Source organism: Lemur catta, chromosome 4 (assembly GCF_020740605.2).
Source record: "Lemur catta isolate mLemCat1 chromosome 4, mLemCat1.pri, whole genome shotgun sequence".
NCBI lineage: Eukaryota > Metazoa > Chordata > Mammalia > Primates > Lemuridae > Lemur > Lemur catta.
Genome location: NC_059131.1, coordinates 13,833,638 through 13,850,764, shown reverse-complemented (window position 1 = coordinate 13,850,764; position 17,127 = coordinate 13,833,638). Strand labels below are relative to the sequence as shown.

At 33.5% G+C, this 17,127-nt stretch overlaps 1 protein-coding gene across 1 annotated transcript in view; it reads left to right on the top strand.

Moving 5' to 3' along the window:
• Nucleotides 1–17,127, top strand: part of WDR35 (WD repeat domain 35) — a 57,170-nt gene that overhangs the window by 12,056 nt on the left and 27,987 nt on the right. The window contains exons 7-12 of the mRNA XM_045549087.1: nt 746–911; nt 1,031–1,176; nt 5,120–5,245; nt 6,422–6,607; nt 10,379–10,439; nt 16,272–16,416. Coding sequence (XP_045405043.1) covers nt 746–911; nt 1,031–1,176; nt 5,120–5,245; nt 6,422–6,607; nt 10,379–10,439; nt 16,272–16,416 — 830 coding nt within the window. The remainder of the gene's footprint in view (nt 1–745; nt 912–1,030; nt 1,177–5,119; nt 5,246–6,421; nt 6,608–10,378; nt 10,440–16,271; nt 16,417–17,127) is intronic.

Genomic DNA, 17,127 nt, shown 5'->3' with positions numbered 1-17,127 from the left:
CTGTCTCAAAAAAAAAAAAAAAAAGTCTTGGTTTCTTCAAGGCAAATTAATGCAGTGTGTTAGAGTGTAGCTTTTAGTTCTGATTTTCTGGTAGCTGGAAACGACAAGATGTCAGTGCATCGAAACAGAGGAATAATGAGCAGGATGATGTGCAGTTTAGGCTTTGTGAGTATCTTCTAGTACCTGAAGCCAAAGTTTACATGCAGTTACCAAAGATATTTTTTTAGCAAGATACAAAAATTGTTTGTAAAAAGAATGGAAGTCTTAAACAGTAGGAGAGAAAAATCAATTCTTGGAAAGAAGGATAATTATAATAGGCTTGGGTAGTATAATCTGGAGAAAAATTCTGGCTGTGTAAGATTTAGCTATAATAGGTCTCTAATTTACTGATGGGGCAGTTTTGTTGTTAATAAGGGTTAATGACATTAAATAAATCCACTAACTGGTGGAAGTAAAATAGCTAACTTTTTAATGATACTTTGCTATTTTCAAAGTACTTTTATATATTTCTTTTCATTTGAGTCTCATAAAAACTCTATGAATGCCTTTTTATCCTCATTTTACATGTGGGACAAATGGAGACTTAGGTGAACTGATTTGTCCAAGGTCAGGATGCTAGTAAGGGATTAAGCTTGCACTTACAACCAGATTTTTAAATCCAGCTTTCAGTGTCCTTTCTACAATACTGTATTCATACTGATCTGTTTTAAAATGGAAAATATTAAACATAACCAATTTTATTTAGATGAAAATGAAACTGAATTGTTTGGTGAACGTCACTGGAGCCATCAGTATTGCTGGAATTCACTGGTACCATGGCACAGAAGGCTATGTGGAGCCTGACTGCCCTTGCCTTGCTATTTGTTTTGACAATGGAAGATGCCAAATAATGAGACATGAGACTGACCAAAGTAAGTACTTTTTCTGTTTTTTTAAAATGTTCCACATTTTAAAAATTGTTCTTAAGGTTATAAAGTTCTCTAGGCTAAGTATTTTCCCACAGTTACCTCATTTTTCACTTTTTGACTAGATCCGGTTTTGATTGATACTGGCATGTATGTAGTAGGTATCCAGTGGAACCACATTGGCAGCGTGTTGGCTGTGGCAGGCTCCCAGAAGGTGGTCATGCAGGAGAAAGACATAAACACTGTGCAGTTTTACACTCCATTTGGTGAGGTAAACATGTTAAAGTTTTATCGTCTTTCTTTACAATTAAGTGTGCAGTGAGTGAGGTAGGGGAAAAACAATGGAGGAAAAGGTATAAACCTGTCACATTTTCTTTTAGGGACATTTTGAGTAATAATGATGAGATATCAAGTGTATGTTTCAATAACATCTTTATATCATAAGTCTTTGTTGTATTTTATCATGGAATTTATTTTATAACCTTCTAATTTTATAATTATAAAATGAAATGTTATAATTTTATACATTTGGAAAACCAGAAGTTTGACAAAAGACTAGTTATGTAGAATATTTTCTCTGTGATCTGAATGCCTGTCTCTTTTCACAGTTGGCTTTTGAACAGTTTTTATGGTAATGTACTTGTTTCAGATGAATTTTTCTGATTTTTGATGTGATATTTTAAATGTGCTTAGATGCTAAACATACATAGCTATATATCCTTCCTCCGCACTTCTGTCTTAATTTGTTACAGAGTAATCAATTATTTGAAGAAAACTTGTCTTAGTAATTAATCTTAGGTGATGCTACATTAAAATATAAGCATTGTTTTCATAAATGCACATACAAGTATTCTACTTTTCAACATTATTGATAAATTTAATTTTAAAGGAGAATTTTCTGAAGTAGCATTGGAAAATGTCAAGTAGGAGAATTAATAAATTGTGAATTTTAAAGAATTTTGAAAGTGAAAGGTTATTGATAACTAAGGTTAATGTATTTTTGCATATCTTATTTTCTAACCCAATAATGTATTTTATCCCATTTGGATACCCTATTGGTTTTTATAAATTCACCAAAGACTGTAGTAATAAGTATTTTTGGCTGCATAAAAGCCTGTACTAGTTGTTTTAATATTTTTATATTAATATTTTTATGTATTTTAATAATTTCTGTAAAGGTAAGAAATGGTGTTGTCTGATGCTTTTGAATCAGTATCTCATAGTTACCCAGTAGAATGTACTGTAGAGAGTAGGTGCTCCCTATACATTTTCAGCCAACATTTCTGGTATATATAAAAGCTAAGGAAAACCAAATGCATAGTTTTCAAGGTTCCTAAATAATTAAAAATACAAATCCTATTTATTTTTATGTTTATAGCCTCCTTTTTGATTCATGTTCTTTATTGGTTATTTTTGTTGGTCACCATTGGCTTACTTATCATTATGTTGCTTTATCTGTTTATTTTCATTAGTTCGGTCTTCTCCAAGTAGAAAAACATGAGTTCTAAAGCCTATTTGTTGTATCTTGCAAAATAGTGTGTTAAGTGTTAAACTGAAAACTGTAAGTGGGTTTTGGTCCAGCTATAATTAAAAGTGTCTAGCATAGTTCCTTAGGGCATATTGGCCACTTAATATTTTTTGAGTGAGTGAATATTTGGTGAATTTATTTTTGTTTTTTTGTATTTTGTATCTATGTTATGTTAAAACAGGTAAGATAATTTGGAAGGGAGTTACGTGAGGATTTAAACTGAAGAAAACCTCAGGGAAGAATGTGCTTTTGATTCTGAGGGCGGAGATCTCCTTGCACCGTGGTCTTAGCCAGGGTAGCCAGGTTCACCTGGCTTTGAACTCCATTTCCACAGTGTAGTTTGATTTAGAGAAGTTATTTAACCCCTGAAATTGAGTTTACTTATTTTCTGAAGTAAAGGTAATACCTCATGGTACTGTGATGCAGATTAGAGGAGATAGCAATGAGGAAATGCCTACCGCGGTGCCTGGCACTTAGTGAATGCTTACTAAAAGCCAGTTTTCTTTCCTTGCTGCTACCACCACCTGGCTGGTTTGCAGTTAGGAGATGGCCTTTTTCTCCTCCCACTGTGGATGTGAGAACTTGCTTATTCCCCTTTGGTCTTATATAGGCAGTAGTAAGACAGATTGGACCCTGTTAGGTTAAAACTTCGTTTTTTTTTTTTCCCATTGGTTTCCCTGGCAAAATGGAGTTTAATACATTTGTCTTAGTCCATTATGTGCTGCAATAATATGGTAGCACAGACTAGATAATTTATAACGAACAGAAATTTATTGGCTCACAGTTCTGGAGGCTGAGAAGTCCAACATCAAGGCACTGGCATCTGGTGAAGGCCTTCTTGCTGTGTTATCACATGGTGTAAGGCAGAAGGGCAAAGAGAGGACAATAGAGAGACAAGAGGGGACCAAACTTGACCTTTTATAATGGCAGCAATCCCATATAATCACTTCTTAAAGGTCCCTCCTCTTGATACTGTTATAATGGCAATTAAATGTCAACATGAATTTTGGAGGGGACAAACATTCAAACCATAGGAACATTTAATTTGACTTTAGAGCATATTTACTTAAGAACAAAGGATGCTAGTACAATTTATTGAAATTCTTGGGGTTATACTGTTCTGTCAAATGAGAAGTGTAGATTAAAAATATTTATCTTTTTATGGCTACATTAAAAAAGTATATTCATTTATTTACTCATTAATTCAGTAATAACATGTACTGTGTTAGTATACGAAGAAATTAATTTGAATGTACAGTACCCTTACTTACCTAACAAATATTTATTGAATACCTGTTTACCAAGTAACCTATTATGGGATAGGGAAATAAATGTAAATATGATGCAGTTAGTTCTCTCAAGAAGCTCACAGTCTAATTTTCTGGAAGCGTAGAGGGAAGGAGGAAGGCATGACTCATTAGGGAAGCAATATTTAAGTTGTATCTTAAAGGATGAAGGTCCAGGAGGACAAGAACCAGTGAGGACAGAGGAGATGTGGAGGAAAGGAAAGGAGCTTCAGGCAGAAAGGATATTGTATGGGTCAAAGGTATGGAGGCACCGTGATTCCTTCATGAACGGGCACATAGTACTTATGGCTAAATAGTGGGGGATTAAGCCAAAGAATGTAGTTTTGGGCCAGGTGGGAAAAAGGCATTGTGTGCTATGCTAAAGAATGCGATGGTGGGGGGAGCTATTGATTTTTAAAAAAATTATTTAACTTTTTTTTAAAGTAAGGTAGGATATGATCAGATTTGTGTGCCAGAAAGATAATTGTGACAGTGTAGTAGAGACTGAATTGGGTGCATGAATAGAAGGTGGGAATAAGAAAAGAGATGAAAGGTAAGAATTGAAGTTAGAATGCTAATACTATAGTTCAGACAAGAAAAAAGGTAATTGCCAGGTGTGGTGGCATGTGCCTGTAGTCCCAGCCACCCGGGAGGGTGAGGTAGGAGGATCACTTGAGCCCAGGAGTTCTGGGCTGTAGCGTACTATGCCTATCAGGTGTCTGCACTAAGTTTGGCATCAATATGGTGACCTCTTGGGAGTGGGGGACCACCAGGTTGCTAAGGAGGGGTGAGCCAGTCCAGATTGGAAACAGAGAAGGTAAAACTCCTGTGCTGATCAGTAGTGGGAATAGCCACTGCACTCCCACCTGCGCAACATAGCGAGACCCCATCTCTAAAAAAAAATATAAAAAGATAATTGTGGAGAGTAGAAAGGAGGAAAAGCAACAGGACTTGGTGGTTGGTTGGTTGTGGGGGGTGGAAGAGAAAGGCAAGACATCAGGGTTGAGTTTACTATTAATAATATAATATTTCATTGATTCTTAAGTATAATTTTTTACAACTCTAAAATTGGGATGCATCTTATAATCAAAGTTGTCATATTTTAATTAGCAGTGTGTTTTTTCTTTCCTTAGTTGTAGATAAAAATAAGGAGGCATATTTTAATCTATGCCATCTTAAATTTGATGAAATTTGATATTGATTTTTTTGGATATAGTTTGTAACTTTCTCTTATCATATGCATGTTTTTCATTACAAAAATTCAAGGAAGATGATTTTAAAATAAGTAAGAACCTTTCACAAAATAATTTTCATATCACTTTTGATCTCTGTGAAGTGATTAGTGCTAATTTGTATTTGAGTTAATAGATATTTTAGGTTAAATGCAATTTTTTTTTCAGCATCTGGGTACTTTGAAAGTTCCTGGAAAGCAAATGTCTGGACTGTCTTGGGAAGGAGGTGGACTGAAAATTGCACTAGCTGTTGATTCCTTTATATATTTTGCAAATATTCGACCTAATTATAAGGTGAGTATTAAGAGCAGTAGTAAAATAAATAGTGTTTTTTACTAAATAACTTTGTTATAGCTCAAAGTATATTCAAAGCTGTTTTGTTTTAGAAACCAGCAGAAAGGAGGCTTTTTTATGTGAAGACCTTAGAACTAGTAAACTTTTCTAGAATATTATATATAGTTAGTAAAATTACTCATGAGTCAGGATCTCAGCAGGAAACAGATGGCACACTCAAAGGAGTACTAAAGAGAGATTTATAAAGGGCTTATTACAGAGGTGTGGGAAGGGTTAAAGGGAACAGCAAGGGACGCTAAAGCAAGCACCGAGGATTGGCAGCAGTGACAAGCCTTCACCACCAGCCCTGGGCCTGAAGGGGCAAGGCAAAGGAGTGAGGTTCCTGGAACACACGAGAACTGTGGCTGTAGTAGCAAATACAATCATAATAATGTTGACATTGAATATTGATTTATTCAAAATTACATATAAATATATTGGGAGAGTTAGACAGAAGGGAAAGCTGTAAGAGTGTAAGTTCTGTAATCAATAGATAATGTGCTATGGAGATAAATACCAGAACAGCTACAGCTAAAAGAGTTGTACACAGCTATTCCTAATTTGAAATTGGGCCAGGGGTCTGCATTTTGTTTTTGTTTGTTTTAAATAAGCCAGATCAATTATTTGACTATAAACTATGTACATATGTTACTCTGATAAAAACAAATATAAAAACTATGGATGGGGGAAAAAAGGCAAAGCAACTATTTTTGAATTTTGGGTTGGGGACCCAGAATTTAAATTTTTGGCAGGGATTGCTCTCCTGTTGTTCTCCACAATAGTTATAATTGACTATTGAAAATTTTCTTCATTGAAGTTTAAATCTTACAAACTAATAACTTAGACAAACTGAATTTATTTTTGTAGCACATTCTTTTATAAATGTCTTTATTACTTTCAAATATTTTTGTTATTTTGGTGAGAAAAGACTTTAAGCTGAAGGTTGAATCCTGTCTTTTATTTCTGAAGAATATATTTTATCAGCACTGATAAATCACATATCTTCAGTATTTCTAGAGTAAAAGTAAAATATGATTTTTGTTTCCCAATGCTAAATATCCCTTCTCCCTTTCTCTCTCCTTTCCTCTCTTCTTTGTTCCTTCCATTGCTTTCCTTTCCTCCTTCCTTTCTTCCCAGTGGGGTTATTGCTCAAATACTGTAGTTTATGCGTATACCAGATCTGATCGTCCAGAGTACTGTGTTGTCTTTTGGGATACAAAAAACAATGAGAAATATGTTAAATATGTGAAGAGTCTCATTTCTATTACTACCTGTGGTGATTTCTGCATTTTGGCTACAAAAGCTGATGAAAATCATCCTCAGGTAAGTGTTCCTTGATATCTTGAGATGTGGATGGGTTAACCACTTGGCAGAATTGGGATATAACTATTTAGTTTTTTAAGCATGGTGTCTGTACTGGCAAATACAGCAAAGTATTGTGTCTATTGGCCATGTCTGTCTAGACTTGTTCTGGAAGACTTTGTGACTGCGCTGGTTCTGTGTGCCCTGATTTTTTTTCTCCAATCAGCTAATCATTGGCAGTTTATATTGACCACCAGTTCAGTACTGAAGCTTTTTGTCCTTTATAATCCTTTTTGAATCTAAAATGCTATTAGAAAAAATGAATATTCAGCTGTCTAGTTTATATAAATCCTGAAAAAATTATGTAACAATGACCATTTATAACAGTTGGGTAGCTTTTGTCCTTGAGAAATTTACTTTTATTTGGAGTTATATTGCTTTAAAAATCAATGTGTCATAGCATAAAATAAATAATATAAACATGTCTTTTTAAAAGTATACTAACAATCTAAACATTTGCAGAAGTATGTAAATATTTCAAAAAAGGACTACCAATATCTGGCTTTCTCAAAAATTATTTTATCCCATTAAAAAGTATAGTTTTTGGTTAAAGGTGATCATTTGAACAGCCATATTTGACTTTGTTCTTTCCTGAAACTCACTAAAAGAACAGTAAAGGTATTTTTTAAAAAGTTATAAGCCCATAGGGACCAAAAAAATAAAGGAAATGGCAACAAAATTTTGTAGGTTAGAGAGTAGCTGGATTAGTGGTAATTACCTTAGCAGACCTAAGAAAGCTGAATCATAAGCTATTCATGGAGAAAACAAAGAGGCAACCAGTTTACAGACCCAACCAGGCACAGGACTTGGGGCTACCTGGGGCAGGGAGGAGGGGAAGAAACAAACATAAAAGCAATTTCATAATACCAGAGATTATGCAGGAAGGAGAAAACATAAAAAAAAAGGCACATAAAAAATTAGATCCCCAGATCTCCTCCCTTGTCCTGACCCCATAGGCAGCTGCCCTTCTACCACCTATTAAGACTGGAGTTTACTCTTGAGGAGGATCAAAAAGTCCCTGCACTGCAGGGTACCAAGCATAGCTGACGGTGGGGTATCTCTGCTGAAAATAAGACAGTTAAATTAAAAGTTTGATACTCAATTTACCCCCAGTGTCCTTTTTCCTCTTGGTTTCCAGAAAACTGGCATCCAAGCATTGAGATTTGAGATAAGGGATTAGATGAGTTGTCTTGGGAGAAGACCCATTCAAGAAAACAGACCTCTAGAGATATTGAGGAGGCAGCCTTGCCCATTGCCTTACAGTAAAGACCCTCCAAACAGCTTTTTAGTGTCTCTCAAGTACAAGCAGATACACAAAAATTGTCAGACATTTGAGGGAAGCATTCAGTTTAACAGACACCAAAAATAAACACAAGTAGAAAAGAACTTGGAGGAAACAGAGACTATGCAGGGAGAATGCTTCTTAAAAAAATGTCATTTCAAAAGAACTGTTAATATTACCCTCAGAGAGTTAAGAGGAATTACATCTATAAAATAAAAGGATACTACAGAAAAGGAAGTTTTTGGAAATTACAAATATAATAACAGTGACAACTTTGGCAGGAGGGCTAGAAGGTGAAATGAAGGAAAACACCTATAAAGTGGAACAAAAAGACAAGGAAGTGGAAAAGAGGAGTGAAAAAATAAGAAAATTAGAGGACCAGTCATGGAAGTTTAGCACTTGAATAATATTTCTAAAAAAAAGTGAACAGGCAAAATGGAGAGGAGTAAATCTGCGGAAAAAAAAAAAAAAATCCAAGAAAGTGACCCTGAGGTTCTAGACTGGAAGTGCCTAGCTTAGTGAATAAACATATTTTCATATCAAGGCACATCATTGTGGAATTTCAGAGCAGTGGGGAGAAAAAAAAAGATTCAGTAAGATTTCAGAGAGGAAAACAATTTCGTAAGATCAGGGATCATGACATTCTACTTGTCAACAGCAATACTTTGGAGAATTGCCTTCAAAATTCTGAGGGAAAATGATTTCCTATCTAGAACTCCATATCTTAAAGCCAATACTAATTAAATGTGAAGCTAGAATGCAGACATTTTTAGATGTGCAAGGTCACCAAAAATTGATCTTCCAAGCTTCCCTATCTAAGGAAGTTACTTCAGGGTGTGGTTTACCAAAATGCGGAGTAAACCGAAAAAGAGGAAGAAACAGAACCCAACACCAGAGGTGAAGAGTGTGTCAGGTGAGAGTTGTGCAGCATGCCCAGTGAGTCAGATGAGAGGAGGTCAGAGGACCCCAAAAGAAATCTGAGAGGATGAAATGAATAGACTACCTAATATGTTTGAACCCTTGTGAGGAGATATACTCTTGGGGATTTGAGTTAGTATTAATACGTAGAAAACTAAGCAAAGGGAAAAAAGAAAGACAATTATGAACTACAGGGAAAGCAAAATATACTTGAAAGGAAAATAAATCATGATATGCTTGATGGCTCAGCTGTGAGTAGCATTTATAGAAACAAAATGATGTAATCACTGTTTTTATTAAATTAAAAAGCTTTTAGTTGAAGTATAGTAAACATCAAACCCTAAATTCTGATATCTGACAAAATTGTGTTAAAAGTGGAAAGATAGAGGGATGGAAATGTGCCCCCCTGTGGTGGGGGTGGGGTGGGGTGGGGAAAAAGCTGAATACTCATCTTTCATAGTGGGAAGGCAATAGATAATGCAGCAAATTGAAATAAAACAACAAGTAGTACTGTAAACAAATGACTTAGATTTGTGGAGGTAAATGGCAAAAGGATGAGTTAAAGGGAGCAGGACATCGGAAGTTAAGAGGGGACTGCCATTTTTAGTAAGAAGTTCTAGAATTATTTGATTCTTGAAACTAAGAGCATATATAACTGGTAAAAATGAAAAGTATATTTAAGAATACAATTTATTTGTGGTATTTTGTGGCAGTAAATAAGCTTATTTTAGGTAGTGTAAGGGGTATTGATGATACTTTTACTATAAATTTTATATTTATGAAATTATTATAAAAGTTTTGAGATGTTGAAAAAAGGAACAGTCTATATGTAAGTAGTACATAGAGAATTGACTTGTTTGAAATTGTTATTTTAGTTAGGAAAACATCTAAGTAGAATAGTATTCTTGGTCCAAGAGACCAAAAAGATGACTGACAGTAAGAAAAATGAAATTATCACTTTAAACAATGTGATGTGAAGTGTGCATTATGCTTGATTATTTTCCTAATATTAGTCATTTATAATTATTTGTACATAAGTCATTTTGACCAGGTTGGATCATGTCTTTTTGAATTAACTGATTTTTTTTCTGAATTTCTCATGTCATTTACATATTGCTTCAAAGGAGGAGAACGAGATGGAGACATTTGGTGCAATGGTAACAAATTAAGTTAGCTCTTATATAGCTGGATATAGGATTAAAAATGAGTTTTGATGTTTTAGCTGATCAGGAATTTTGAGAGTATAAATGGTGAAAAGTAGCCAGTGTACTTGTGTTTCTTAAGTGTTTTCTTAAAAACCACTGCGTTCTATTATATTGAGAAATCAGCCTTGGTTTAATTTTAATTCATGTTTCTTTATATTTAATACTGTAGATAATCTTTTTTATGTCTGCTACTCTTTGCACCTAACAATTTTATCAATTATTTCCCCATCAGTGATATTGAAAAAGAGATAAGCATGATATATGTTAAGCATATTTCCTCTATTATTCATGAGGAGGAGTTCTGATACTTTTTTTATCTGTTTACAGTTTGTGCTAGTTCTTTGTAATTCTATTGGCACACCCTTGGATCCCAAATACATTGATATTGGTAAGGAAATGTTAATATTTATGCCTTCTCTGATCAGGTTTTATTTGCAACAGTAAAGACCTCTAACAATGGTATTTATTAATTAGAATGATATTCTCTACAATGAAGATGACCATACTGGTTTGTCAGATCCAGTACCAGTTTATATCTACCATCATGGTAGAATTATTAATAATGCCCCATTTCATTCTCAAAAGCATCCTGGTTCATACAGTAAATTATAAGGTTACTTTATCTAAAATTCTCTGTAATTTTGCAACTGCTATACTGCCATCATTTGCTTTAAATGGGGAATATAATTGTATAGGAATTGGTATGCAATCTAATGATTAGTATATAATAAACTTAGGATTATAGAAAGAATTTTGCTATTAAACCATTTTTATTATTAATAAACTGCTTGTAAATACCTCTCTTTCATAAAAACACTTTAGCTGCTTGTAAAAGTGAGTTTGCCTTTTCCAGATTTTTCTAATGAAAAGTCTATTAATAGGGACAGCTTTAAAAAATTCCTGGCTTTTTGTTTTCAAAGGACATTTGCTCCTTTAGATTTACCATTCCCTATATCCAGTAACTATGAAAGTCACCCATTAAAAAATCCCAAATCTTATTCTAAGCAGATCATTAAAAATCATTAACAAATATTTTGTTGGCACTTCACTGTAACTTCCACAAGTAATAGTTTTCTTTTAAAGTGTATGGTACTATATTGGATATCGTATTACAAAAATTATTAAATCTAAGAAATTAAAAACCCATTGAATTATTTTCTGATACTGAGAAGTAGTCATTTTTCTTTTTCAGATTGCACATTCAGCCTTAACAATCAAATGTTAACGTTTACCTTTTAAGTGTTTGCATTTTGCTAAGCTCTTTGAGTGATAAAAGCAAATGTGAGAAATAATGACCTCAAAGACTTCATGGTTTAGGGGCTTGGTAACTCACTCACTTTGATATATTGAAACATTTCAACTTCATGTTTTATATTCATTGCTACATAGGCATGTTTACATGTTTTATATATGTATATATTTGCATACATATATACATGTATTAGTGTTCCTTCATAAGAAGTTTAGCTTAAAATTATTACAGACTTATCACATGAATATCTTTGGTAATATTTTATTAGAAGTATAATGGTATTTAAGGGATAAATTCTGTCATTCTTAAGATTATCTGCTTTTTCTTTTAATATCAAAAGTTATTTAACATAGAATTATAATGATTATAGGGTTAACCTCAAAGTAATTTTATCATAGGTAGACTATTTTTTTTAAATAAATCTAAATGTAAACCCTTCCCCTTCATAAAATGGGAAATATTGAGGGCATGATTATTTGTATTTTTGAGTCTCAAAACTATTTTTTTTTTACAGTCTCACTGGCTGAAATTTTAACAAACAGTTCTTTCATTGGTCTGTAGCAAACACAGCCAAAGACTCGACATTTTTATTTCATACATATCCTGTAAAATTCCTTTTTAAGCCTCTATGCCAAATTTTCATGAGGATTGGAGGCTAAAACAAAATAAAGTATGCCAATGATACTGTTTTAGAATGTATTATTTTTGTTTTGCCACTTGCTGTCTATTCTTCCTCTTGACAATTTCTTTAGTAGCTTTTAAAAAGAACTTTATACATTATTATAGAAGTTTAGTGCGTGGGACTCCATTGTACTCCACACATCGGAGTCAGGTACCATTTTTTGGTGCTCTTCTGTTCAGCCCTCATAATACCTTTGGTGTACTTCTATCCAGAGTACTTCTCATTTTGCACTGCGATTACTGATTTTCTCATCTGTCTTCCCCACTAGACTTGAACTTCTTGAAGATCTATGTCTAATTAGTTTCCAAATCCCCACGACTTAACACTGTGCTTGGCCTGTAATAAATGTTTATTGAATGCATGGAAAATATTTATTTTCTATCATGTAAATAAATAAAAAATGATAATTCATTTACTTATCAAACCATCAACAAGTATATACTGTGTCATGTACTGTATTGGTCATTGGGAATAATAAGAAATTAATTATGACATCTCCTGTGGGATGTCTAAACAAATAATTAAAATATAGTCAATCCATTGAACAATGACTTATTGCTTCCCTGTTGTGTGCTAGCTATTATGCTAGGTGCTGGATAAATGGATATTGGTGCATAAGGATGTCAGGGACATCTTTTCCACTTAGACAAGGTTTTGTTGGAGCTGAGTTTTATAGGTTAAGTATTTCTTCAGGTGGTATTTTAAGGAGAGAAAACAGCATTTTTAGAGGAACAAAGGCATGAAAAGTGGCTTTCTAGTCCCAGGTTGCCTGTGCTGCAGTTATTTTAGCAGAATCACATGAGCAGCTTTCTAATGATGGTCTCTAACATATGCACTAAGTTTTCCATATATTCCAGAGAAAGTTAATTTGTTGAAAACATTTCAGTGCAATTTCAGTTTACCACCTCTTTAAAGGGCTAAGAAATGAGTAAGTAGGAAAGTAGGGGGACATTATAGATGTAGGCATTTATTTCAGGTCTTAGTATTAAAATATTACAAGCAGCTCTCACTTATATGTGAATTCCTAGATTGTTTTAAATTATTTTACATCCTTGCTTGGCAAGTAACTACTGCCTATTAGTGTTACAAAGTTCAATTAATAGAAGCATAATTATTTTCTTTAAACATTTTTTCCTAATAACTTTTCTAGATATTTTGAATTTTTTCTTTCCAGGTATTGAATAGTTGAGAAGGGCTTGAAATGCTTTTATCGTGGTTATGTTCTTTTCCTAAAACGTTCTATGTTTTAAAATTTGGTCTTCTTTTTCCTAGAATCTTAATCTGGGAAGGATGGATCTTTAAATAAAGATCTAGCAAAATGTATATAGATAGGATTATCTACCCATATGAATTTGCTGCAATTACTACCATATTGATTCAAAAGAGCATAGGTTTTAAATATGTTCTTATTTGTTTTTTGAATTGACTGTAGAATTTGTATATGGTTTTATTATAAAAAGCTATATAGATAATAAAAGTAAAAATAATAAGCAACCACATGGAACTAATACTTCTTAATCCTTGATGAGGGTCAGTCTGCTATAGTGGTTAAGAGCACAAATTTTGGAGCCAGCTTGACTGGGTTTGTGTCCAGCTCTACAGCTTTGTAGCTGTGTGACATAGGCAAATTATAACTATTTCATGCCTCAGTTTCTTCATCTGTTAAGTAGGGATAATAATGCCTACCTTATAGAGCAGTTATGGGTTAATATATATAATGTACTATAGAGCAGTGCCTGGCATACATTTTTAAAAATTCAATAAATACTGACTTTTAAAATTATTAAGCATTTATTCTATGCCAGGCACTGTGCTATACTTTATATTTATTATCTCTTTGAAACTTTAAAATACTTCTGTAGGGTTGGCATTATTTTTACCTTCAATTTCTAGTAAGTAAACTGAGGTTCAGAGAGAACAGATAATTTACTCAAGGTCACAGAGTTAGGAAGGACCTGTGATTAGAATCCAAGAAGTCTGACTCTTACCTTGAACCACAAATATTTTAATTTTGAAGTAATCAGACTAATGACAAACCCTTGTGAGTATTTTGGATGTATCAAAAAGAAAGAAACATTTCCTTAGGAACAGTGCCAAAAAAAAAAAAAAAAAAGAAAAAAAAAAAGAAAGAAACATGAATGTAATTTAAAATTGTAGGTAAACATAGGTTGGAAAATGCTTTTATATGCTTAGGAAAAGTTGTATTTTATTAGAAAGCAGTTAAGATTTTCCAACTTACTTCAAAACATGCTAGGGACATAATAGTTTCCAGTGTCAGGGTGTCCATGTGGAATTTACTAAATATTTAGCAAATGCCTTAGAATTTAGTGAAGATGAATGGGATCAGGGAAAGAAGAGCAAAGACTGACCTGGCGTGAGCGCCTCCTGGAGACTTTGATGCCATTCTCCTTGCCTGACTTTCAGTGAATTGTTCTCAGTGAGAAACTTGGCTTTGAGCTCCCTCCAGAGGTCAGTAATAGTATGTATTTTGAGTAGAAATATTTTGACAATTATGATGGAAAAAATTTTTTTTAAATGGCTCTAGCATACTGAATATTTAGCATATAAAACTTCTTGAATTTGAATCCTTGAGTTGTTAATCCACTTAATTAACATCATCCCATCAGACTAGTTTCTATAATAATTCTTTGTTTAGTTTCTAAGTCTCTTACTGCCTTAAGTATCCTTTATTTGGACAGTGGCAAGAAATCCGTAAATGGTGGCTCCTATTAACATCATTCCTTTATTCTGGCCATTAATGATTGCTTTGCATAGTAGTAATAGACTGAAAAGTAAGGTATTATACTGTTTTAACTGTTTGTAAATTTAGAAAACAGATCCTAAAATGTTTTTTTATGAAGGAGTTTTTTTTGCTTTTATATATTTTCTGTGAGTGTGTGTGTTTAATATTATATTGTTTATTTTGTGTTTTGTGACCTTGGGCAAGTTACTTTACTTCTTTAATCTTCTATTTATCCATAAGATGGATTTGATGAGGCTGTCTACTTCATAAAAGGATACACAGTAGCAGCTCAATTAAATGTTCTCTAAGAAATGGGACAGATGAAAAAAATATTTGTGTAAAAGAATATATTCCTAATATATGTTAATAATAATAAAAATTATTTGTTTAGAAGAATATATTGTTTTCTTTTTATTTTTGTGACCTTTTTTGGATTTGGTAGAAGAATTTATTTCTTGGGAGAATTTTATTTTCTAAATTAAGGTGGAAATGTAAAACTTACAAGATGAGGAAAAAGAACAAAGGCCTGAACCAAGCAATATTGTAGTGGAGATGGGAGGAAGGAGTGGGATTTTGTTTATCCATTCATCAGTTAATGGACATTTGGGTTGTTTCTATTTTTTGACTATTATGAATAATGATGTTATGAACATTTGTGCATGAGTTTTTGTGTGGACATGTGTTTTCACTTCTCTTGGGTACATATACCTAGGAGCAGAATTGCTGGGGCATATGGTTACTCTATATTTAACATTTTTAGGAACTGCCAAATTATTTTTCAAAGTGGATGAACCATTTTACATTACCACCATTTTTCCCCCTCTTCACCAACACTTGTTTTTATCTCACTTTTTGATTCTAGCCATCCTAGTGGGTGTGAAGTGGTATCTCATTGTGGTTTTGATTTGTATTTCCCTAATGGCTAAAAATTCTGACCATCTTTTCATTTGCTTAATGGCCATTTGTATATGTTCATTGGAGAAATGTCTGTTTAGATCCTTTGTCCATTTTTTAAATTGGGCTATTTGTCTTTTTATTACTGAATTATGAGAGTTCTTTATATATTCTAGATACAATTCCTTATCAGATATATGATTTGGAAGTATTTTCTCCCCTTGTGTGGTTTGTCTTTTCACTTTCCTGATGATGTCCTTTGAAGCACAAATGTTTTTAATTTTGAGGAAGTCCGGTTTATCTACTTTTTCTTTTGTTGCTTGTGTTTTTGGTGTCATATCTAAGAAACCAATCATTGCCCAATCCCAGGTCACAAAGATTTAAGTGGAAATATAGATTTATTCCTAAGCTTTATTTTAAGAGTTCTACAGTTTTAGCTCTTGCATGTAAGTCTTTGATCCATTGTGAGTTAATATTTTTGTATGGTCCTATAAGCTTTTGATTCTTTTCTGATTTCAGAGACTGTGTATGGGTATATTATCTGTAAAATGAAAGGTTGGACTCAGTGATTACTAAAGTCCTTCATAGCACAAACATTCTGTGATTCTGTGTAACTGTAACTTAATTGTCTTAATGTTCTTTTTAATAGTACCATTATTTGTTGCAATGACCAAAACCCATGTGATAGCAGCTTCGAAAGAAGCGTTTTATATCTGGCAATATCGTGTGGCAAAGAAGCTCACAGCATTGGAAATTAATCAGATCACTCGATCTCGAAAAGAAGGGAGAGAAAGGTATATCTTTTGATACATAACTTTTAGTAGCTCAACCATATCCCATTTAAATCAGACATAGTTAATTATAAATTATCATGCTTGGGAACTGTAAAGTGCTTTGATTAGTAGAAATATTTTTCCATTAATTTGAATGTCTTTCAAATTTTTCTGTTTAGATTTATCAAGATAAAAGAGAGGTAGCATGAGATAAAGGCTGGAAATCTATGTTTTTATAAGGAAATGGCTGTCCTCACTCACCTACCCTCGCCAGATTAGGGTTATTATGCTATACTGAAATACGATTATTCCGTTGGGGGTCCAGGTGTCTAACTAAGCCTTCATTCCTATTGTTAGTGGTACAGATCTTTCCAGGAGGGTAGGGTGGTCCTAGTATCAATCACCAGAGGAGAGGCAGGTCCTCAGACATAGATGTGGAAAAAATTTTTAGGTGAGGTGAACTGGGGGACTTGGCTTCTTTCTCTTTCCCTGGATTCCAGGAGTGTGGAGTTGAAATTACTTCTGGTAAGTAGGGTAAAGAGGGCTCCACCACATAGTGAGGTCAGGAGCCGGGATGGAGGGATACCCTATAGTTCAGTCTCAGGGTGAAGATGCATTTTGTAAGTTATATTGTCTCTGTTAGTGATACTCTTTGTTTTTGCCCTTTTGTTGTTACCCTAAACCTTTAACTAAAGCATTTTGTTGAATGTTTTAATCTAATGATTCTTAATA